This window comes from Mustela putorius, unplaced genomic scaffold (assembly GCF_011764305.1).
Source record: "Mustela putorius furo isolate JIRA1106 unplaced genomic scaffold, ASM1176430v1.1 tig00537350_pilon_pilon_pilon, whole genome shotgun sequence".
NCBI classification, from domain to species: Eukaryota; Metazoa; Chordata; class Mammalia; order Carnivora; family Mustelidae; genus Mustela; species Mustela putorius.
Window position 1 is genome coordinate 9,481,155 of NW_025422471.1, and position 25,363 is coordinate 9,506,517.

A 25,363-nucleotide genomic window follows, 5' to 3' on the forward strand; every position below is an offset into this window, starting at 1 on the left:
AAATTGCTATGCTCTTAGTTCAACGGGTCATTTCATCTGAGAGGAAGGCCCTGTGAAAATCAGGAACAAAGTTGACAAATTTCATGGATTGGTCATGGTGAGCGATATTGAATTTCATGGTTTGTCACAGATGAATAGAAAAATTTTAACCCCCCAATGCATTTGTAAAACAAATAAATTATTATCGAAGATTGCATATTTTAATAATAATATTGTAACATACATTCATTATTGTTAACCCATGGCCTTTTGATACATTTTTTAACAACTATGCAAGTACTCAAATCTCTGATTTGTGCATTAGATATTGCACTGTAACCTCATTCAAGAAATTTAAATTGCTAATTTCAACCAGGATTACAAAACATTTTATACCAAGCACTGCCTCTGGTTTTTCTTAATATAAAACATGGATAGCTACATTGCTTTGAAGCATGAACAGAAAGTCTAGATACTTTCCCTTTTAATATTTCTCAGTTGATTTAAATTTTCACACATCGTATCCATTTGTGTTGATTTAAATTTTATGATTGTCTTTCTAGAATATCAATGCAATCTTTGAAATGTATTTTACTTTGTATCGAGAAAGGAAATCTACAGGACAGCATGTTCTTCTCAAGTAGGAAAAAGTTGTGTGTGTTAAAAGGACCCTGTTGACTTATGTAGCTTCTTTTCAAAGCCAGGGTATGAAATGGTCATATTATTAGTATTTAGGGGAAAAAAATATCTGTCTCTACTTCACATTTAAAAATTAAGCTGTATGCTTTGAGGAATCGGTGAAAAGTAACAATCAGATATTGATAGTATTGAATTTTTTATAAACTGTACCTGACATTTGTCACTACATGCGGTAGGCCTTTTTTGAAGGCGACTGCCTTTCTTCCAAGTAGTTCTGACGGATGAACTGGATGTATTTTCCTTTCTGAGTTTAGTGTAGGACCACCAAATCCCAGGGCAGGAATACATGATTTTTAAAATCGTTTCAGGAAGAATGAAACCTGTTTGCAAAAATGTGTGTTCTCTTTTAACTCTCCTTTGTAGATTTCTGTTAGCACATTATAAAAGGAGTATTTTAAGTTTGTCCTCCAGGGAAAGAGACCCGCTGAAACATAAAATATTCACCATGTATTTTCCAAAATGCCTATTGCTTGTAGCTCTTCCATCAAGGCAGTTAAAGTGCACAATTCAGAGCTGTACCCAGTGCACATTCACACACACACACCCAAATGTGGTTTCCATTGGTGCATTTGGCTTGCGTACAACATTAATTTTAGTTTCTATGTAGCGAATTAAAATTTAATTCTTAGAATTTTAGCTAAATGCAATTTATTTTCATTTCAGTCAATGTTGCTGCCTCTCTAGCCCCTCTGATTAAGCACAGGGATTAAGCCACAAGGGTTACAGCAGTGAGCAAGAGTTTACAGCAGTGAGCAAGATAAATATCTGCCATCAAGTCAAGTCTAATAAAATTTCTAATGTTAAGATTACATGTATTTACACACACACGCCCACTCTCCCCAGTGTCATGACATTTAATAACACCGAAGAATGAATTTCAGTAACACACCGGGCAAAGACGGGGGTCAGCAGATATGGGCCAGCCTACTGACCAGCACACCTACCTTGAGGTTCACTTGGAATCACTGATAGGGCTTTGAATAACTAAATGCCAAGGTATTTTAAAATATGCTGTGTCTATAGTTTGTTTTCAAACCAGTGCTAGGTATTTTGAGGTGATGGTCTTATCTGTTTATTTACTTATTTATTTTAAACTATTTCACTGTCCCTCACAAAGCAGAGCATGGACTGAAATTTCGTTTTCCATACTTCAAATAGGCGGTTCCTCCAAACGTTAAACATAAAGTATGCTTATGTAAAATATTGAGCATATGGTCCAATGACCCAGCAGTTTTACTCCTAGGTGTATACTGAAAAGAAGTAAGAATGTATGCCAGTATAAGGATTGGTATGCTGGTGTTTATATCAGCATTTTTAATAATAGCACAGAGTGAAAAGAACCCAAATGCCCACCAACTGGTGAATGGATAAAAAAGGTATAGCTCTCCTTCCTGTGGAATGTTATTCAGCCATAAAAAACAACAACAACAACAAGAAACAAAAATCTATGGTGAGCCAACAGTGGCTGCCTACCTCAAGACTGACCCTCCAAGCATTATGCTGAGTTAAAAGAGCCAGAAAAAAAGAGAATATATATTGTCCAGTTCACCTTACTAGAAATTTCCAAAATACACAATAAAAGACAAAAAGTAAATTGATTAGTGGTTGCCAGAGGTGGGGAGGAGGGGAGAATGGATAGTACATGCTAATGCATATAGGCTCTCTTTTGAGAGTAATGAAAATGTTATGAAGTGAGATGGGAGAGAAGGTTACGCAACTCCGAATATACTAAAAAACATTTAGTTGTCAACTTAAAATGAGTACATTTGGGGTATATGAATTAGAGAGCTTAAGAAAGCTGTTTGAAAAAAATGAATATTTCTGAAGAGAAGTAAAAATTTAAATCATTAAAATGTAAAAAACAAATGGCAGAATGCAAAGTGATTCAGAAAGTGGAGTTAGTTGTTTAAGCCATTTTGTTTAGATTAAATGTCTCCCTTTTGTTCCCTTCTTCTATATGTTGCTTTTGAGGAAAATATCTATTGTTTTTAAAACCTAAAATCAAACAGCCTTATATGTGATTCTAATAATGTAAAACACTGCTGAAGGACTAGTCTTTGCTTTGGAGAAAGCCTGTGCCCTGATTTTCTGACTAGCTGTTTCCTGCCCTCTCAAGCATTATGCTAGTCCCTTTTTAACTTCAAATAATCATTTTCTAACCTCAAAGAGTTATTTTCATCATCCTCTCAAGCCAGGGGTCAGGGGAAAGGTGAGGAGCCACATTTCATCTGAGTGTCTTCCCTTAATTTCTCTTACTTAATGACATTCAGGCAAGTACCTATGGTCGCAGGGGTGATGCTGGTTTATGAAAGCAAAACAATCACTTAGAGTTGTGTTTAAAATGGTGGAGTAGGTTGAGCTTGATTCTCAGTACATCTTTATGGTAAATTGTGCTGTCAGGGGCATCAGAAAGGCTTGCAGATCCTCATTGTCTCAAATATTACAGCACTGTCCCAGGGGATCAATTTCAAATGAATTCTATTTCTTCTGACACCGTGGTCTTCTTTCTCTTGGTACTTTAGTTTCTCGAGCACCTCTGATGGCTGGGGCTCCATGGCAGACACAGGGATGAGGCATCTGGCCTGGCCCTTCTTTCCCTTGGAACTTATAAGTTGTCCTTGGGCTGCCTCGATTCTATCCTGGAGGTTTGTTCCATTAGCATTTTGTTATGAGACACCGCTCTCCTGGGAGGGCAGCCAAAAGCAGGGCAGCACAAGAAAAGCATGAAACCCAGCTAGCTCTTTTTAGCTTATCAGTTGTTCTCACTTTTGATGTGTGTTGGATTTATTTCTTTCTAGCAGCAGCTGGCTACATAAGCTCAAAAAGTCAATGAGTTTTGTTAATGAAGAAAGGAAGGAAGGCAATACACTTGTACATCAGAGAACCACAAGAGATTGAATCTGGGACAGAGGGCCCAAGTGGCCTACCATGATGAGCACAGAGCCTGCATGATGCTAGTGACAGGGAGAGGGCAGAGAGCAGCCGAGGCTGGACCAAGGGCCAAGGGCCAAAGCAAGGAATTTCCCCAAATCCCACTTTCCTCTCCTGAAACAAAACCATCTTTACAGTCTGCTAATTTGGATATGTGAAGAAATGTATTCTGCTTCAACCTATGGACAATTACTTATTTTTAAAAGAGTATTTAAATTTACCCTATCAAAATTCTTTTATGTCTTGCAGAAAATATAATTCTGTGGCTCTTACGATTGTATTTTTTTCTCCACTATGAATTATTTAGAGCGTCCTCTCTTTTAAGTGTATACCAAAACATCATTAGAGGTTATCTAATAGCCAGCTCATCATTTCATTCCCCCAATGAGGCTTGTGGGCCAATTTTCACCCTGTTATACTCTCCAGAATAATGACACTAATTTGGGATCTTGCTGTGGAATTAAATGCTTATACAGATCCCACCCCTCTGAGACCATAAACATCTGCCATAACATTTCTTATAGCCAAATAACCCTACTATTACCAGGATGACTGAGAAACCATGAGTGGAATACAAGAGCTTAGGTAGTGGTGGAAATGTCCTGGAAAATACTGTATCACTGGTAGTTTGTCGTCTTAAGAAATTTAGGCACCATTCCAAATAGCCTTCCTATTGTTATTAGATTCTCCGTTACTTTTTTGCTAATCTCAAGGATGGAACTGTAATTAGGCAACCATTTAGACTATGAGATAGTTGTAGACTTTTTTTTTAGATTTTATTTATTTATTTGACAGAGAAAGATCACAAGTAGGCAGAGAGGCAGGCAGAGAGAGAGAGAGGAGGAAGCAGACTCCCTGCTGAGCAGAGAGCCCGATGCGGGACTTGATCCCAGGACCCTGAGATCATGACCTGAGCCGAAGGCAGCGGCTTAACCCACTGAGCCACCCAGGTGCCCAGTTGTAGACTTTCTTAAAAAGTATTTGCAACTTGGGGCACCTGGGTGGCTCAGTGGGTTAAGTGTCTGTCTTCAGCTCGGGTCATGATCCCAGAGTCCTGGAATCGAGCCCCGCATCGGGCTCTCTGCTCAGCAGGGAGCCTGCTTTCTCCTCTCTCTCTCTGCCTGCCTCTCTGCCTGCTCTTGATTTCTGTCTGTCAAATAAATAAATAAAATCTTTAAAAAAAAAAAGTTCTTAAAATATTTGCAACTGTTGTTAACATACTAATAATATCTTACATAGCTTGGTCCCTTCTTATGTACATACACTTCTCTGGGTCTTTTATACGTGTGATCTCAATCATCACACTGACCATCTGAGGTGATTATTCTTATTCTTCCCATTTTCCAAATAAGAATACTGAAGCTGAATCAATTGTCAAGCAACATTACATGTCCAGTGAAGAGCCCATCGGAGCTGCAAACTCAGTTTTTCTGGCTCCAGAACTCCTGCACATGCCCATGCACTGCCCCTGAATAGTCTTCAGTGGCCCTACCCTTGGGGATGGAGCAGGCAGCAAAAAGTAAATGTGAAAGGATCAGAGGTAGAGTTGAGTCCTAAGAAGAAATGATGCAAAATAAGGGCATAGAGGGATGAGGTGGTGAGACAAGAAATATCCTAGACATGGTGGTCAGGGAAGACTTACTACAAGGTTTTGGTGTAGAGCCATCCAGAGAGCCAACTGAACATGACAGAGAATATGTTCTAGCTAAGGTCATCATTGTTGGAGAAAAGAACCACCCCCCAGAGAATGGGGCCAAAGGGACTTTATGCAAAGGGCTCATGAAGTATGTGGCAAATTAGGAGGAGGCTAGCATAACAGAGCCTCCAGTCTCTACTGGTCATCATGAAGCCTTTCATCTCTTGTCCCATCCTTTTCCCCCAGCTTGATTTCCTTTGAGATCTCCTTTCTTGCCAGACATCTTGTTGCATCTCCTCTCACGTGATAGCAGCACCCTCCCTTCCTACTTCCTTTGCTAGTGCATGTCCTGCCCTCATTCTCTTGGCCTGTCTGTCCAGAGTTTGCAATGCTGCTGGTGAGCGTCACTTACCTGGCCTCTTGTACCTTCTGACGCTGCTGCTTTTTGTCCGACGTGTCCTTCTCCACTTTAGCCAAACCTTCCAGTTTGCCCCATCCCACTCTTTGTTAGCAGATGGCCTTGCCCTGTACTTTCCAAGAAAACCTAGGCCATCATGAATGTACTTTAACTTCTCGTTTCCATTTTTAATAATTATCTTTATCCTTACTCACCTCCAAATCCTTTGACAGTCAATGTGTCTCTTTTTCCAGGCAAAGCCCATCTTTTTACCTGCACTCTTGATCACATCTACCTCCTGGTCCATGGCCATAGTCTTTTTAAAATATTCTTTCTCTCTTCTGGTTCTTTTCCCAAAGGCTCTTTTATATTAAAATTCTTTCTTTCTCTATTATTGTATTTCCCTTCTAAAACATAAAGTTTGTATTCACTGTCTCTTCTCTGACAACCACCATTCACTCCATGCACAGCAGCTGCCCTCATCACGCTAAACAAACAGTATGGGCCAGTTCATCCATGCCTATCCAGTCACTAACTCCAGTTTTTGCCCCTCCATGCAATTACCCTTTCCGCAACTTTTCTCACTGTGGGCCATTTCTCCTCCCTTGGTTTCCCTAATATTACTTTGTCCTGGCTCTTTGCCTACATCTTGAATTTTTCCATCATGGTTTCATTTGAGTACTTCTCTTTCTCACCTCACCCTTTAGATGTTGGTGTGTTCCAGAGCTCTGTTCTTAACCATATTTTCCTCTTACACTCTTTCTTTGGGTGAATTCACCCATTCTGGTTTTGTCATTATGACTTCCACATCAGTATCTTCCACCCAGATATCTCTTGTATAGGCTACCTCAACAAATCCAAATTTCTATTGGATGTCTCTCTTTGGATATACTTCAAATGACTGCAGCTCCCTCAGCATATCTGAAACTAAGTAAAATACCTGTGAGTTCTCCCAGGGTTCTCTTACCCCTTAACCTTTCTCCTTTCTACCTTCTCCATTGTGCCATCTCAAACCCCATGTCTTTAGGGAATTAAATATATCAATTTTGTGTTTAGTTTTTTTATATTTGCCTCTTAATTACTTCCTCCAATGGTTTAGGACATTGTCCTCTTCTGTCTGGTCTACTGAAATATCATCTCATTATCTCCCTTACTCCAGCCTGGATCCCTGCAGATCTCCCTGCACTATTGCACAAGTGATTTTTCAAAAATATAAAATAGTTGATATATCTCCCATGCTATAAACTCTTCAGTGATCCTCCATTGCTGGCGTGAAGTCCAGACTCCTTACAAAAAGTGTATCGCAATATCCTGTCCTAGTCTTCTGCTTAGTTCACACAGTGTAATGTAGGGCTTGGAAACATGACAGACTCATTTTGAGGCATATATAACAAATTTTGTTCTCTCTGAAATTTAGTAAGAAAAAAATGGCTTTCAAAGAAGAGATATGTTAGAAGTCTAAAAAATATTGAAGTATATAAGAAAGCAATTGATTTCTGTACATTGATTTTATATCCTGCCACATTACTGAATTGCTGAATGAGTTCTAGTAGTTTGGGGGTGGAGTCTTTTGGGTTTTCCATATAAACTATCATGTCATCTGTGAAGTGAGAGAGTTTGACTTCTTCATTGCCAATTTGAATAGCTTTTATTTCTCTTTGTTGTCTGATTGCTGTTGCTAGGACTTCTAGTACTATGATGGACAAGAGTGGTGAGAGTGGGCATCCTTGTCGTGTTCCTGATCTCAAAGGGAAGGTTGTCAGCTTTTCCCCATTGAGGATGATATTCACTGTGGGTTTTTCACAGATAGATTTTATGAAGTTGAGGAATGTTCCCTCTATCCCTAGCTTAAGATATGGTCCATATATACTGTGGGGTAATATGCCTCCTTCAGAAAGGATGAATACCCAACTTTTGCATCAACATGGATGGGTCTGGAAGAGATTATGCTGAGTGAAATAAGTCAAGCAGAGAGAGTCAATTATATGGTTTCGCCTATTTGTGGAGCATAAGGAATAACAGAGGACATGGGGAGATGGAGAGGAGAAGAGAGTTGGGGGAAATTGGAGGGAAGTCGAACCATGAGGACTCTGAAACACAATCTGAGGGTTTTGGAGGGGTTGGGGGTGGGAAGTTGGGTGAGCCTGGAGGTGGGTATTATGGAGGGCACGTATTGCATGGAGCATTGTGTGCGGTGCATAAACAATGAATTCTGGAACACTGAAAAGAAATTTAAAGAATAAATAAAAAATTGAAAAAATATTGAAGTATATTTAATTAGTAGGTATTCTGCTAGCAAGACAAGCTGAAGAGGGACAGGTCATATTTGGAAAATGTGAGATTACAGGAAGCATATGGAATGAAAAAGTTAGAATGGGTTTTCAAAATGGAATTCTGTTCTACATATAATTTAAAAGATGCTGTTGCTCCTGTACTGTATATAAAGAGAGATAATACCACTTCAAACAATTCCATTACTAAAATGCTCCCAGTTGTTACTCTTTACTCCATGTAGGCAAATATAGTCTCCTGTTATGATAAAAACTTTATTAGCCAAGCTATCTACGAAAGATTTTATGTAGCAGATTCTTATTACCTCAAGATTTATTGCTGAATTTGGGCCAACCTAGAAAAATGTTACAGTCACTTCTCCAAAGATAATTGTAGACCAGATAGTCTGGCCAAATTGTTCTAATTTTGAAATCATAGTCATATATTTTACAGTTAAATTCTTCTTTATAAGCCCTCTGTGGGCTCTTAGGAACATACAAAATTAATTATAAATTCTCATTAATTGTTTAGTATTTATAAATCACTTTAAAGAATAAAGAGAGGTAGCTTTGCTAAACATTTCTACAGTAATGAAGCAAATATGACAAAATATTGACATTTATTTGATCCTGGTTGAGGGTGATATAAATGGTATACACTGTCCTATTCTTTATTCATTCATTTTTGATAAATTTTATAATGGTAGTTTTTACCTACTAATGGGATTATCTTACTTTTCCAAGTGTAGGAACTGCTGTATAGGAGCTTCTGAATTACCTATTAACATAGATCCCAAGTGGATGGATGCGTTGTCCATTCTAGCGCAATACCATTTTGTGCAAAATCATGAACTTCGAGGGGTGCCTGGGTGGCTCAATCAGTTAAGCACCCAACTCTTGATTTCAAGTCAGGTCATGATCTCAGAGACACGAGATCAAGTCCAGGGATTTGTGCTGAACATGGAGTTTGCTTAGTTATCCCTCTGCCCCTTCTCCCAATCATATGCACTCTCTCTCTCAAAAAAAAAAAGAAAGAAAGAAAGAAAGAAAAGAAAAATCATTAACTTCAAATACTTAGTGAAAATAAAAAATTCTGCTGGTCTTCATGATTGTTTCCTGTGTATTCTGAAATAATTATTTTATTTCTCCAGGACTTTTCAGCATGGCATAGATGATTCTGCTTCAGATTCCATAAAACCATTTTTCAAGCAACCGCTGCATTGGTTTTCTTGCATATCACATTTCTACCCTTCTTTACTCAGGTGAGAACCTCTAAATACTACACTATGTATAATTCTATGATCCCTTTAAAGTTTAATGGAAACTTTTATCCATGGAGGTAATGCATCTCAGAGAAAGAGCTTACAATTTTTATAGTATGCAGGTAAGTAAAAAGTATTACTTCTCTTTTTATTAGCCAAAGGATCCAGCAATATACAAGCTTCATAATCATTCTGCTAACTTACAGCTTTACTGTTGTAATGGAAAAATATGAATTTTTGGAATTTAGTTCTATTTTAGCTAATTGCTTAGCCATTTTAAAATTCATCTTTCTTGATCTATGACTAGGGATTTGACAGTTCTCCAACTAATTATCGAAAAAAATAAAACAAAGACAGCAAAACTGGATAATTCATGTAACAAACTAGAGCCTTAGGAAAAAGTTGAGAGAGAAGAAACTTTAAAAAAATTATGAATAGGGTCTTCCACTTTTATTATTTAATTAACAGCATTTAAGCATTAAAAAATCATTTAAAGCATGAAATATACTCGCAGAATAATCTGATGACATTTTGTGGCATTATATAGAATGTCAGTTTGATTCTTTGCTGAATATATCACTGGAAAGTACCTTTCCTTGGTATCTGTGAATAAATATATCATGTATAGCTGAAGGAGATCCTGTTAATTCCTGTACATTCTTGATTCATCTTGGAAGTACACCATCAGTGATTTTACTCTCTAAATTGAGTAACTGTCTCTCACTCTTGAGGAGCAAGAGTCCTGGCCATAAATAGATGTTGTGTAAACCTTGTACACAAAATCTCTATAAACACAACAAATAAATCCTGTTACCAATTAAGTCGCTGTCTCCATATAGGAAATGGGGAATCCGAGATCAGTGACACATAGACTCTACTTTCAAAGACCTTCGTGTATTGTTGTTACTTCACTTACAAATAAAACATTTTTGCCGTCTCTGATGCATTCCTTATGATTGATTCCTAGAAACAGAATACCCTCAGTACTCTGTCACCTCAGCATCCAGTAGCTCGCATGTAAATAGACTCACGGCACTGCGAATTAAATAGCTGACTTTTAATACTCATTACTACAAAAATAAGAAATTAAAGAACTGAATCTTTTACAGTGTTAATTAAACAAAAAATCTGTATTATTTTTAAAGAGTTTCCAAACTTCTCAACCTATTTGTTCTCCATGTTTTCAGAGTTTCTTTAATCTATTAGTATTACTACTTTCTTTTTTCTTTTCTTTTCAAGATTTTATTTATTTGGCAGAAAGTGAGAGGGAAAAAAGTGAGCAAGGATCCCAATGTGGGACTCAACCTCAGGGCCCTGGGATCATGACCTGAGCTGAAGGCAGATGCTTAACCAACTGAGCCCCAGGTGCCCCAGTATTACTACTTTCATCTTAGTCTATAACCATTGAGATTATCCCCATTGAGGCGTTGCTCTGTAAGATTTCCACCTTCAAGCTCATTCAGTCCACGTAGAGACCTGGAAAGGCAACCTGGAAATGGGTTTATCTTTCACATAGCCACTTCTTGTGTTTAACGTCTTTCTCTCCTATACTTAAAGCAAGCATAAATGTAATACGGCTTTTTTTTTTTTCTTTCTGCTTCTGTGTAGTAGTAATCCATGTTCACCATTATCCTAACATAAACATTCAAACCCAGGAGTCACTACTCAGCCCATAGTAGAAATGAACCTTGGTACAAGATTCCCAGAGGACAGTTTAGGAAGATGAGTCAAAAACCTTAAAAATATTTATTCTTCTTTATCCAGAAATTTCATTTCTAAGAATTGATCATAAGGAATTAGAGCAGCTGATGAAGCTTTGTTTGGAAGGCTAGCCATTGAAACATTGTGAAAGGAAAAAATGGAAATAAATGTCCTACAGTATAAAATTAGACAAATCAATTATGGAATAGTCATATGATACATTAGTGTGGAGTCATTAGAAGGGTCGATTTTGAAAAAAATTTAATGACAAATAATTTTTTATTTTTAGTTAAAAGGAAGCTGCCCTTAGTCATTATGACAGCATCAAAACCAGCCCAGTTTTTCCAGCGATAACTGTGTACCGCACATTCTAGGTGCTTCATGTACATTATCTCTTTAAAACATCACACTAGCCTATGGGACACCTATTTCTGTGCTGCTTTCATGGAGAGTAAAGTGATACGTAGGTGGCGACTTTCTGAAAAGGACCATCCTGGATGGCAGACTCTGAGCCAAGGATTGTCTGCCTCCAAAGTTCTAGCCTCTGACAACTACACCTTCACCTGTCAGTGGGAGAGCAGATGTTCTGAGTGTGTGTAAAAACAGATGTTTTTTAACACACGTTAAAAGTATGCATAAAAAATCTAGCAAGTGCATAAAATAGATGTGGATAAAAAATCCAGGATGGTCAGTTATTTATTATGTAAAATCTCTTTTTATGTACTAATATATTAGTGCTTATATACTAATCGATAGTATATATCTCCAAGGGAGGGATCTAGTATGTGGATTCCTTAAACTTGCTAAATGTGAGACCCATGTTTCCTAGGGGATGAACAGTTATTGGAAAGTGGGACACAGTTGAAAGTGTTGAACTAGGCCATACTACTTTACATATAGCATTTAAAAAGCAAAATTGAGAGGCTATATATGCTGAGGAGCTCATTGTTTTTATCTTTGTATGGTAGGATTGCAAGCAACTTTAATTTTTTATGTATTGTTTTCCATATTTTCTGAATTTCATATAATGAAAATGATTTAATTTTATAGACCTTCCTGGACTTGCGATGGGGTTCCGTCCTGATAAAATCATCATAAGTTGAAAATATTATGTTAAAAACGCATTTGATGCACCTAACTTAGCAAACATAGCTTATTAGCCTCACCTACCTTAAATGTACTCCAAACACTCACATTAGCCTACAGTTGGGGAAAATCATCTAACACAAAACTTATTTTGTAATTAAGTGCTACATGTCTCCTGTAATATCTTGACTACTATACTGGAAGTGAATAGCATAATGACTGTATGGGTACAGAGTGGTTGTAAGGGTTTGGGTTGTCTACCCTTGTGATCCCTTTGTGCCAGAGCTGTAGCTCATTGCCACCATCCGGCCATCACGAGAGTATTGGACAGCATATCATAGCCTGGAAAGAGGTCAAAATCTCAAAATTTGAGGTGTGGTTTGGACTGAATGCATATCGCTTTCACACCATCATAAAGCTGAAAAATCATAAGTAGAACCATCCATTATAAGTCGGGACCACCAGTATTAAAAGTTTTTCAAAGCAGAAAGAAACCCCCTTTTTTTTTTTTTTTGCTCTTTGTTCACATGGCTTACCCTCTAGCCTCTAGGCAGATGATTTCTAGCTTCACATCTCCAGCTCTGAGCACCTGCCTTTATCCCCACACTGTATGTCCAGCTGCTCATATTTTTGAATGACCCACTGTTGTTACTGGAAATCTACTATGATGTCCTCAGCTGATCTTTCCTTCTACTCTTCTCTTGTCCCCCATGCATAGTGTCTTTTGTATCAAGAGTGTCATCCTTCTTAAACACTTCCAGATAGAATCTTGATGATAGTTTCCATATTGATCTCTACTTTGCCTGTTCCTAGTGTATTAGCATGTTCAGTAGATTCTTTCTTGACAGTTCTCTTAGAACCATCCTTTCTCTCCAACCCATTACAACAACCCTAGTCCATTTTCCTATTATTTAACATGTTTCAGACACTGTTTTAATTATATCACTGCTCAAGAATTTGGTGTAGCTTCTGCGTGGCCCACACTGGCTGACTTAACTACCTGGAGTACCCAACAGCGTTCTCTACTCCCATTGTTAGTCTCCTTTCTTATCTCTTAAGACACAGTTACTCCGTACTTATCACTGTTGTTATTTTGAGTCTCAGCTTCAGATCTTGATTTATGAAGTTTTCTCTCCTGAAATACCTTTGGTTCTCTTTTTTACTTCTCAAAATTCCCCATGGAAGGCAGAGGATGAGCTCCCCTCCCCTGAAGGCAGTACTTTCTGGTAATTATTCTCTGACAGGTCCATTGAATATGCTAGAAAGACATGATCCATGTGACTTAAGATCTAACATTCTCAGAACAGTGGTAGAGTCAGAGGAAACCAGGGTAGCAATAAAAGTAATTTCAGATAACTCAAGGTATTGATTTGCATTTGTGAAACATTTGCAGTGTGAACTGCACCTGGACCACTGCCGTGTGACCTTAAAAATCCCCACCTCTCCATCCATTTCCCTCACATAATATCTGCTGTTTCTATGTGTTCATGAACCCCAAATTTTACCTCAAAACTCCCTTCCTCGCTTTAGCAACTAAAATGAACTGTTCAGAGAAATACATGGTCTGGATAATGACAAACTAAAAATATATAAAGCTTTTCTCTTTTGGAAAAAGTGTGGTTGAGAGGAGAGATGACTGAAATATCTAATGTTATGAAAGATCTTAGTAATTTATTCACCTACTTGCTTATTTATTTGCACCTGTGCATTGTTTTAGAAAGGATTTACTGTGGCCTTTAACAAGTGTTAAAAAATATTAAGATAATGAATTAAAAGTAGATGAGAAGGAAGAAACAGCAAGGAAGAGGACATGAATTTAAGACTTAAATTAAGAATCACGAATGTATACACAGTTGTATGACCCATAAATTTGTCTGTAGGATTGCTAGTAAAAACCTATGAAGTATATAAATTGGTAAAAATAGAATTTTTCATGTTCTCCTAGAACCGCTAGACTAGAGTTTAGAAGAGTTTGCTTTAGGGAAAATAAATGTATTTTCAAAGCAGTAAGTAAAATGTACTGTATTCATTATCCCAAGCACTGGTATAGGCTAACAATGTGAATTGATTTAGAAAGGGTAATCAGTTTCATACTAGATTAAACTAACGCATGTGGAGGATATATTAATCTCAAGGTTAATACTATGACACCATACTGTGCTTTCATATGAATGTTCAAGGAAAAATACTATCTTAGTCAATTATACTGTTACATTATAATGCTCTTTTATTATTTTTCCAAACTTTGATCTTCTTGTGGTTCTTTAAATATTTCCTAATATTTTTCCCATCTTCCTTCCCTAAGTAGGTCATAACTGCACACTGAAACCAAGTAGCATAATCAGTGTGAGTAAACAGCCCATTCGTTTTAAACTGCTCATTTTTTTTTTATGATGACAACATGATGTTTTGATTCGTGGCCAGTCCATTCTGAGCTGTAGATATGTCTTTCTACTCTGCTTTTGTTTCTACTTAGTTTTATTCAATGTAATCCTGTTTAGATTTATATACATTTTCCCTCCCCAAATATATTAAGCTACTTTTAGCTACATTATATTATATATGCTCTGTGGGTCTTTCCTTTTATCCCGTTCACCAAGGGATGTATACCCATTTTCTCTATGAACTCATTTAAATTCTTTTCTCTAAGTAAGGCACTGTGCTAGGTGTTAATGGTGAGGAAAGAGGTAAGCAATGAAGTTGGAGACTAAGCCCCTTCCTCAGTTACATACTGGTAAGCAATATAGTCTTAGTGACATACTTGACAACAGCGTATAATACCATTGTCTATTTCCCCCATCTTGAGACACACTCTTGATTCCCTCCTGACATAGTGTCCCAATCTTCTTCTTCCTTTTCTGTTGCTGTTTCTCTGTTTCCTTTGCCCGTTCATCTCCTTAGACCTGGCTATTAAATCTTAAACATCTTTAGTGTCTGTCACAGAATTTTTACAGAGGAAATGAAACTTGCCTATGACTTTATGTACTCCCTATGACTCCCCAAATTAGAATCTCTAATTTTTACCTCTCCTGGGACTGCAGACCTATATATCCATGGGTGCCAACCACACATGAATGCCTTCCTGAGGTTTACACCTGGAGATCACAAAGACACCTCAAACTCAACACAACCAAAAGGACTTAGGATACTCCCCTTCAAACTGATCCTCCTCTATTATTCCCTAGTGGGACTAATGGTACCTTCATGCAGTTGTAAAAGCCAGAGACATCGGAGGCAACCTGAATATCTCCCTCTTTCTCTCCTGCCATATGCAGTCCATTGCTAAGTCTTATTAATTTTAACCCCTACAATTTGCTATCCATGGTACCACCTTCGCCTTAGTCCAAATAATTGTCTTTCTCCTCAGCACTATAATGACCTCTTAGTTTTCTTCCCATACATATGTTGACTCCCATTCCCAATGTTTTCTGAAATGCAGCCAGAGATATCTCAAAGCCAAATCTATTTTAAAAGTTAAATTTTATCATTTCATGTATATGGCTTAAAAACCTTCCATGAATTCTCCTTTGTCCCTTAATATAAACAAAATGTTCAGCATCCTGTAAGACCTACAGAGATGTGGTTTACCCACCTGTGCAACCTCTTCTGATACCACACCATCCTGTCAGTCTGCTCTACATACACATTAGCCTTTTTAGCATTCCTTGCTCTGCCATGTTCCTTTCTGCCACGGGGTTTTTACACATGCTTTTCCCTTTCCCCCAAATGTTTTCATTCTCTTTCACCTAGTGAATGCCAACTTCTCTTCATATCCCAGCTCCAGTGTGACTTCTGTAGAGCAGCTTTTCATCAACCAAAAAATGGGTTCACTTCTTACCGCATCTTCTAATAGCATCTTTTGCTTTTCCTTCAGTGAGTGTTTATGGTTGTAATTTAATCTTTATTTATATGGTCATGTAAACTATATATGTATTTTCCACTAAATTCTGTAATAACAGTGACTGTTTTTACTTACTGTTGTGTATTCATGGCCTAGGACATACAAATTAGCCAAAAATTAGTAGTTGAATGAATGAGTGGATGAAGGAACACATGAATTATTGTACTATTGTTTTAGATATTGCCATATTAAGTGGTACATTTATCTTTTCAAACATTTGATCTGAATGGTAAAGTTCAGGCAGAGGAAGCATGGTCTTGTTGAGAAGGTGGCTTCTAGTATCCTTAGGATAAAACATCTGGGGAGGAAGATGAAAAAGAGTTTTGGTTTCTCAGCTGCGCTGATAGGCTGTTCCACAGGACTGAGGAGAAGTACTCTGATGAGGTGCCGAGCTTTAACACAGAGCCAACAGTCAGGGGAGAAGAAATGAGAGCCTTTTAATACCAAAGCTCTTAAGTGGTTGTTCCAGAGTGGAGGTGGACACGCAGCTGGATTATTTAAAAGATTTTTAGAGGGACACCCGGATGGCTCAGCTGGTTAAGCGTCTGACTTTTGGTTTCAGCTCAAGTCATGCTCTCAGGGTGGTGAGATTGAGCCCCAGTGTCTGACTGCATGCTCGGCATGGAGTCTGCTCCATGCTGCTCGAGGTTCCTTCCCTCCTCCTGCTCCTCTGCCCCTCCCTCTGCTCACTCACCCACTCTCTCTCCCTCTAAAATAAATAAATCAAACCTTAAAAAGAAAATTTTAGAAAGTCACATATCTGTAGGTCAGTTATTTAAAAAAAGTTAAAATGTCAGATGAACTAGATACTTGATATAACTAGATATTTATTCATATTTTCCCTTTTCTATTATGGCTTAAAGATATTATATTAAAAAAAAGAATATAATACTGGAGGCAGCAATGAGATAACAGAAAACTATGGGTTTCCACATTACACAGACATGATGTGTAGGCTTGTGTAGTTTTGCAAACTTGGAAATTTTGTTAACCTACATGAACTTCAGTTTCCCTGTAAATGAAATGGTTTATATTTTGGTGAAAAAGTTAAAACATGTACATATACAATACAATCTTACAGATGTACTTGCACACAACTTGCAATACCATTCTTTACTTCTTCTGTCTTGAAACATCTTCCTTCCTTAGCTTTTGAGATACTGTCCTACCAGAGTCATGAGGATTAATTAAATGAGCTAATGTGCCTCATCACATAAGTACTCACTCAATAGTCATTCAGTACTGCTGTGTTAGTAAAGAGCTATATGTTTCAGAAAGTGGCAGATTTTATCAGTTACCCTGACATATTCAATGGACTCCCCATAAGTGTGATTAAGTAGATGGAATCTTGAACCACTTTCTCACTGAGTTTCACTTATCTGAAACATGATGCCAGGGGAGACCTGTCTTGAACTCTCTGTAACAGGTGTTTATTATCTGGTAGACAGGAACCAACAATAGTTAAAGGCTCCAGAGAGCTAACTTCTGTTCCTCAAAAGGGATGACTCTGTGATCACTGAGTCCAGTATCTCAGTGATTCAGGTGCTAGATTAGCACTTGAGGGGGAGTCTGAAAGGGATGGTGGATATGTAATATTTTAAAAATTAAAATTTGACTTTATACATTTTTAGAAATAGGATATGCTAACCTGTGTAACATTAAAGTGTAGAGTTAGGGCCATGAGTTTAGGTACCAATATCTTTGGGTGATTTGGCGGAAATGGAATCATCCCATGTAAAAGTTTAATTTTGCTAAAATTAGGAAATAACACCACTGCTCATAGTTTGAGCATCTACCCCCTAAGTTGTACACCAGAAAGTGTAGATACAACCAACTCTAAAAAAAGGGATCCTTTAAGAGTATCAATCTCGGGGCGCCTGGGTGGCTCATTGCGTTGGGGCCTCTTCCTTCAGCTCGGGTCGTGATCCCAGCCCTGCATTGGGCCCTCTGCTCATTGGAGAGCCTGCTTCCTCTTCTCTCTCTGCCTGCTTCTCTGCCTACTTGTGATCTCCGTCTGTCAAATAAATAAATCTTTAAAAAAATAAAAGTATCAATCTATTATAATCTGATAGACCACAGTGTTATTAAAAATGAAGGCAAATCCTCTATGCAAGTGTACAGGTGAACCTTGTCTGATTTCTGTTTATTGAATCACCTGTAATTATAAAGATCATAGCGAGTTGCCTACACCCATTATCGAGATAAAATATGTACAAACATTTTCAGTGCTATTACTACATATAATCTGTATACTCTTGGTTAATGTGATGCAGAAAAATATTTGGTGTTGCTTTTTCCTCCTCAAAAGTATTTAAGTTATTTTCCTAGAGAAAGATGACAAAATTGCTTTAACTGTTTGTATTTACTTACTTTCCTAGGAAAATTGTGAGGGATCGGTTTTGGATCAGTGCAGCAACACAGGGCTTCTCCTCTTCTTTTGTTTTCTCACTTTAAGTCTTTTACTCTCAGTTTCTGTTTAGTCGTGCCCTTGCCTTTGTTCTCTGAATCATGTAACTTATGGTCTCTGTTATAAATTTGGCCCCGTAATCCATGACAGGAACCATCTGGTTGAAATCAGTCCCTAGATCCCTTGAATAGCATGGCTCCAATTTGAGAATCAGCCTTGAGACCACAAACTTGATTTTGGGTCAAAAAGATGGTATCCTCAATCAGGAGGTTGAACACAGCCAAACATACTCAGTGCTGGAAAATACAGCTTACCTACCAAATATCAACCAGGTTCAATGGCAAGCGTCATGGAGTAGAGGAATAAGCTTAGGTTTTAAAGTCAGAAAGACCTGGATTCAAAGTCCAGTAGCCATAATTATTAGCTAAATGACCATTGACTAGTTTCTCAGTATTCCTGAAACAAAGACTGAGATGAATACGAAGTGTCTCTATGCGTGCCTTATTTTAGATCTCCCCAAAAAGCAGACCCTGGGACAAAGATTTAAGTGAAAGTAGTTTTTTTCTAAGTAGAGGGAACACTGGAAGGAGAGTGGGTAAGTGAGACAAGGAAGAAAGACAGCAAATAAAGTTTCATTTAATCAAGCCAACTACTGAGGGAATAACCAGAACTTAAACCTTCTGGGGAAATTCTTGGGCATATATATGAAAGGCATATATATGAGAGTTATCCCACCAAGGGAGCAAGGATGCTGAGGTATTAACATGGCAACTTCCATCAGTTGAAGTCGAAGGCTGCTCTAGGACTGTGAATTCACTGGCAGTTCCGACTTGTCTTGCCAGAAGGCAGAGGAATTCAGGCCACGTCAACTGGGTGGTTGGTAAGGGCAAGAGAACGTGGGGACATTGACAACATCTGCTTTGGTGTACCCCTTACACTACTGAAATCCACTCATTACCCATGTTAAGTTCTCTGAGTCTTATCATTGCTTCTTCAAGGTGATGGTTGGTCAAGATGTCTCTTAAAGAATTATTGTCATGGAGCTCATGGGATAAGCTAGAGTATCCTCTAATGCAATTATTCCTGAGTCTGCAAGGGATAATCATCATTACATCCCTCTACCACTTATTTCATCTTCCCCTTACCCTTGACCATCGCATCTGAGGATTTACCTTACTTGCTCAATGGAGTCACTGAGATGTTCATCCATGAAGGATTGAACCCCTGACTACCATTCCATTATCAGAATGTTGTTACTTCTGTAGCTTGTTTGTGGTTATTACATGAGGGCATCAAGAGATGCCCTGGTCACAGACGTACACTTCCCTGCTCCCTTTATGCAGTAGCAACTCCCAATTCCTCAGTGTTAATTAGAGTACATTACTCTTATCAGTAGAGTAACTCCTTTCTCCCCCTGCTAGACTGCTGGCATCGTAATCCACAAATGACCAGATGGCAGGTGTAATATTACAAGTTTAGTGGAATTCTTGTGGTACCCTGATAGAGGTATGCATACTCCAACTCACCCCACAGTGGAAACCAGGACCTCTACTCCTATATGACCTATGGGGAGTTAGGGAATAGAAAACACACATTCCCCCAAAGGATCATCAGGAGCGCTGGTGAGAGGGGCCCCTTGGTACTTTCGCTCTTCACACCCAGACTCATGTAGTTTATCTGTTAGGGACATAGTACTATATAAATGGCTTTTGGTTCAAAGTAAATATTAGATTCTGAAGAACAGTTCCTAAACATTATTGGGTATTATCCTCAAGCTGTGCATTTTAGAGCCCATTCCAGTGTTTTTTCAGTCTGACAGCATCTGCATGAAACAAATATGGTGGGATCAGTAAATCCCATGGTCATGCAGCCTGAACATATTACAGAGACCTCTCTTGCCCTACACCTCATGCACAGCTATGATTGGAAGTCAGGCTGGTGTATACTGATAGAGCTAAGATTTTTCTTTTTTTAACTTTCTATTGCAGTATAGTTTCACACTAAAAAATTGCAGTAATTGCAAACGAACTACCTGATAAGTTTCCATAAAATAAACACACCCAAATACAGCTCAAATTTTGCATGATGAGTCTATAAAAATAATTTGTTAGTTTCATAACCAGCAATGATTGAACTCTATTATTATATCATTTCTTACTCCCAGGACTTGAAAAATTCTTTAGGCTAATTCATGCCCCAGAAATGTAGCACTTATTAGAATATAAGCCTAATAAAACCCAGGCATAAATTCATTCTGTCTCCCAATACAAGCTTTATGAGTTCCAGTGGATTTATAAATTTTTGTTCTCTTTTTTGTATTATAGTGGAATTCAACATGTACATATTTGAAACATACATATAAAAAATATATATGTATAAAATTTCCCTTTCTGTCATTTTTTTTGTGAGGCTAATCTCACTTTCACAGCTCTACCAGCTCAAAGGATGAGGGAACATATGCTTCTCCATATGCCTAACACAGACTCCTCAATGCATTTATTACTCGGAGCTTAGTGATTGAGGAATGTTTGTAATATTTTATTTTTCCTCATAGTGAGTCATTCTACTGTACATTTCAAAATCTGTGATAAGTTGAAAGATCCAAGAATGGAGGTACATTTTAACAAACAGCTTCCCATCTGGAAAATGAGAGGTTTTATTTATAACCAGGTATTCAGATGTGGTGGTATGAAATGACCTTCAGATTATTTTGTTTTATTACATGTCTAAAGGGCAGAGCAAATACACTCACCCGCTTCAATCCACTCTCCACACTGTAGCCAGATCAGGAAACCCATCTCCCTTAAACTCTTCGACTGATCCCAAATTCCCACTTTGGCTAATGAGGCCCTCCACGATCTGGCTCCTGTCGCCTTCTTCAAATTGTCTCTCAATAACCCCTCCCTTCTTTCCTACACTCCACCAAACTGGATCTTTCAGTTTATTAAATGCATCCTGAAATCAGCCACGACTCAAGCAAAAGATATAGGTAGGAAATGTTTAAAAGTTAAGTTGCTTTTAAATTTTTTTTTTTTAAGATTTTATTTATTTATCAGAGGGGGGGGGGAGCGAGCACAGGCAGACAGAATGGCAGGCAGAGGCAGAGGGAGAAGCAGGCTCACTGCTGAGCAAGAAGCCCGATGTGGGACTCGATCCCAGGACACTGGGATCATGACCTGAGCTGAAGGCAGCTGCTTAACCAACTGAGCCACCCAGGCGTCCCAACTTACTATCAACTAACTGCTTTTCGTCTTTGGAACCCCAAGCAAGTTCCTAGAAGTCAGCACTTGGGGTTTAGGTTGGGATTAGGCACAGCCGTTGTGAGGATTTGCCTCAGTGTTTCAGTCCAAAGGGCGGAGCCTCCCTTTGGCACTGTGTTGGGAATGTCTGCAAGAGCCAACCAGTCTGGGAGTACCCAAAGTCATTCAGAACTCCTCAAGGGATGGACTTGATTCCTCTGGCATGAGAATTAAGTTTTAACTCGTTGCTTTTCTCTTCACCACCCACCCAGTTAAGGAGCTGGCCTACCGCACACTGACCCACCAATCTCCCAGGAGTTTCTCTGTTTTCAGTTATGTTATCAGGCATTCTCACTTGGGAAGTTTGAATTGGTCCAAAGTTCATGTGAGGCTGAAAGATTTTGAGCATCATCACGTTGTGAGATGTACCTATGCCAAGCCAAGCCAAGCCAAGCCAAGCCAAGCCAAACCAACGGGAGGTGCTTTGAAATTTCACTTTGTATCTTCAGATCCTCGCGCTTTTGCTTAAATCAGCCTTTTGACAAAGTATCCTCTTTTTTTCTTTTTTTTTTTTAAGAGTTTGCCTACCCATCTGTGATCATATGAGTCAATCAGCTAACATTTACAGAGCCCTTAAATGTGCTTAGTTTGCCAGGAGGAGATTTGGGGTATAAATCAAGTGTCCTGACAAAGCTTGACTCTAAAGTAGACAGATAAAGCTTTAACTGATGGAATAATAAAGTGCTAAAATGTGTATAATTGTCATAGGTGCTTTAATTCAAAATGAAACTCCTATGCAGAGAAATTTTTAGTGACGGGTACGCCTGGGTGGCTCAGTTGGTTAAGCCGCTGCCTTCGGCTCAGGTCATGATCCCAGCATCCTGGGATCGAGTCCCACATTGGGCTCCTTGCTCAGCGGGGAGCCTGCTTCTCTCTCTGCCTCTGCCTACCACTCTGCCTGCTTGTTTTTTTTTTTTTTTTCTCTCTCTCTCTCTGACAAATAAATAAGCAAAATCCTTAAAAAAAAAAAAAAAAAGAAATTGTAAGTGATGACTACACAGGGAAAGTGATATTTTTGCTGCAAATTGAAGGATGGGTAGGATTAAGATAAGTAAAGGATTGTAGGGAGTTCAATGGGTGGGTGGCAGCCAAGGTGAATCTGTCTGGGCACAGAGGAAAGAGAAATGATATCAACTAGGTCTGTCCCTACTGCCTATGCTCCAAGAAGCACTGCCCACCGCAGTGGTTCTCAAACCTGAGTGGGCATCAGAGTCTTTTAAAGGGGGCTTATTAGCACACAAATTTCTGAAACACAGACACACACAAACATATTTCTGGGATGAGGCCTGGGAATTTGCATTTTTAAAAGTTTCTCAAGTGATGCTGATGCTGCTGGTCCAGGGCCCAAATTTTGAAAACCACTGGCTAGACTATGCTGATAATTAGATGGTTCATCACTCAATAAATGTTATCTGGAAATTATGCTGCAAATCCCCTCTCTCAGCGATACCCTTTGTTCTGCTTCTTTCCTCTCCTAAGCATATGGTGTTCTCATTCACACCTTTCCATTTGAGTCACATCATTTCTTCCCAGCACCACCTTATTCCCACAACCCTTATGGTCGCAAACCAGATTGAGTTCCATCATTTCCTGCTTTTTCTGTTGTGGTGGTTGTAAGCTCATTTTGGGTATTGTGATCTTTAGCCAATCTAAACTTTGAGATCTTAAAAGGAAAAAGCAAATAATGTTATCAGTTTTCAGTTTCTACTTTTACTTTCTTATCTCTTGCCAACTCATTGGTAAATTAATGTAGTAATGTGGAGATCTGATTTGATTTTCTACTCAACACTGATGATCATTTCCCAAGTAGAAGCTTATTTGCCTTGGAATTATTTCTCTTTGATGAAGTGATTACCCAAGTAGGTAGCAGTGTGACTGTTAAAGTGGCTCTGATAATTGCATGTTGATTTAATGCCTTATGTATTAAATAATTAGATTATGGTTGACCCTTGACAGAAGCTTTCAATTCTTTTAGTTTTATCAGCAATCACAATACATGGCAAATTACAAAGTTCTGAAACCCACCGTAAATTTCTTTCCATGAATAATGAAAGGAGTTAATAGTACATAGTAGGTACTTGTGTATTTGGTAAATGAACAAATAAATGAATTTAAAATAAATGCATAAATAATTTTAATTTGCTCCATGAAACAAAACCAGACACAGTCTTGTGAAATATAGGCATGGTTATTTTGTATCAGTTTTAAATTTGGCAGGCTACCAAACGTTAATTTGCTTTTAGCTAGTTGAGATTAAATGTAATTCCTTCCCAGAGCAACCCTAAAGTAAGCAAGCATGAAAGCATTTTCAGAGTAATCTGGGAGGAATTGACATTTAAAGGAGTTAGCATTACATCTGTACTTTAAGGCTATTAATTTCATAGATAAATTAACTTCATTACTCTATCTTTATCTTGCATTTTGAAAGGACTCCATCATCTGGAGGACTAACAGCCGAGGGTCGATTGAAACTGCTCTTATCCCAGCCAGGTTGTAATTGGAACCTGCTTCTAGAAACCCTACTGCATGACGATGGTCTTTTACTGAGAATCCTGCTGAAGAGCTCAAGTGAGTATTTGTAATTATGAGAATATCCTCAGAAAACCCAGTCATTGCTCAAGCTGAATGAATTTTTTTTGTCCTACTTGGACATTGGCAGAGGGATATAAGCCAACTTCATTAGATCCACTGTCAGTGGGGTTTGCAGCAAAGGAAATACTAGATCATTTTGTACATCTACTCAAAGGATTTTTTTTCACGACCTCCGAATGAGGGAACATAATGTGTTTTTCGTGGTGCTAGTCTATCAAAACTATCATTACCTAGGAGTATATTAATACCTGGGGTTTGAAATACTGAAGAAAATTATGCAAACATAGTTGTATGTCCAAAACAGAAGTCTCAACCAGATCTACGAGAGAGAGATTCAGAGACAGATCATTAGAACTATGCTAGAAATTTCAGTAGACCATGAAGAGGGCTTACTTAATTTATGAACAAGCAAACTGTGGCTTACAGCCATGTCCACTGGGATACGGAGAAGTAATCATGGGAAAAGTATGAATGGAGGGATGCCTGGGTGGCTCAGTTGGTTAAGCGGCTGCCCTCTGCTCAGGTCATGATCCCAGTGTCCTGGGATTGAGTCCCAGGTCGGGCTCCTTGCTCAGCGGGGAGACTGCTTCTCCCTCTGCCTCTGCCTACCACTCTGTCTGCCTGTGCTCACACTCTCTTTCTCTCTAACAAATAAATAAATAAAATCTTAAAAAAAAAAAAAAGTATGAATGGAAACTGAAGAGTAATAGAAGACCATGTTTCTCTTAATTAGACTTTTTTTTTCCTCAGTAAGTGCTATTTTAGAGGATGGTAAGTAAAAGTTATGCCAATCTAATTATATTCCTCTGCTCTCCTGATATATCTATGAAGAGTTTTCTAACCATTTTCACACACCCCTACACATTTCTCCTATTCTATACCACATGGGAGGCCAGATTAACTTTATCAATCACTAGCTTCACTATCGGTTCCCCACCTCACAATCTTTTTTTTTCCTAGCTCTCTGTACCCCGCAGGACCAAATTTCCATCCTTCTGCCATTCAAATGTGACCCTCAACTAGTTTTGTTAACTTCCTCCCCGTCCCACCCCCGCTATTCACTTGCATGCGTGCACATAGACACACATACACATAAGCATGTTCATTTCAGCCATCGTTTCCAATGTCCTGTGCACATGCTCCCTCCATCCTTGGCTCAACCATTTTTCCTACTAGAAAGACCCTCCATAGACAACCCAGTCT

At 38.5% G+C, this 25,363-nt stretch overlaps 1 protein-coding gene across 4 annotated transcripts in view; it reads left to right on the forward strand.

The window, feature by feature from the left end:
- Positions 1–25,363, forward strand: part of KIAA0825 (KIAA0825 ortholog) — a 410,770-nt gene that overhangs the window by 138,546 nt on the left and 246,861 nt on the right. For all 4 annotated transcript variants that reach the window (XM_004769904.3, XM_045074529.1, XM_013044496.2 and 1 more), the window contains 2 exons: positions 9,064–9,174; positions 23,997–24,136. In XM_004769904.3, the coding sequence (XP_004769961.1) occupies positions 9,064–9,174; positions 23,997–24,136 (251 nt within the window). The remainder of the gene's footprint in view (positions 1–9,063; positions 9,175–23,996; positions 24,137–25,363) is intronic.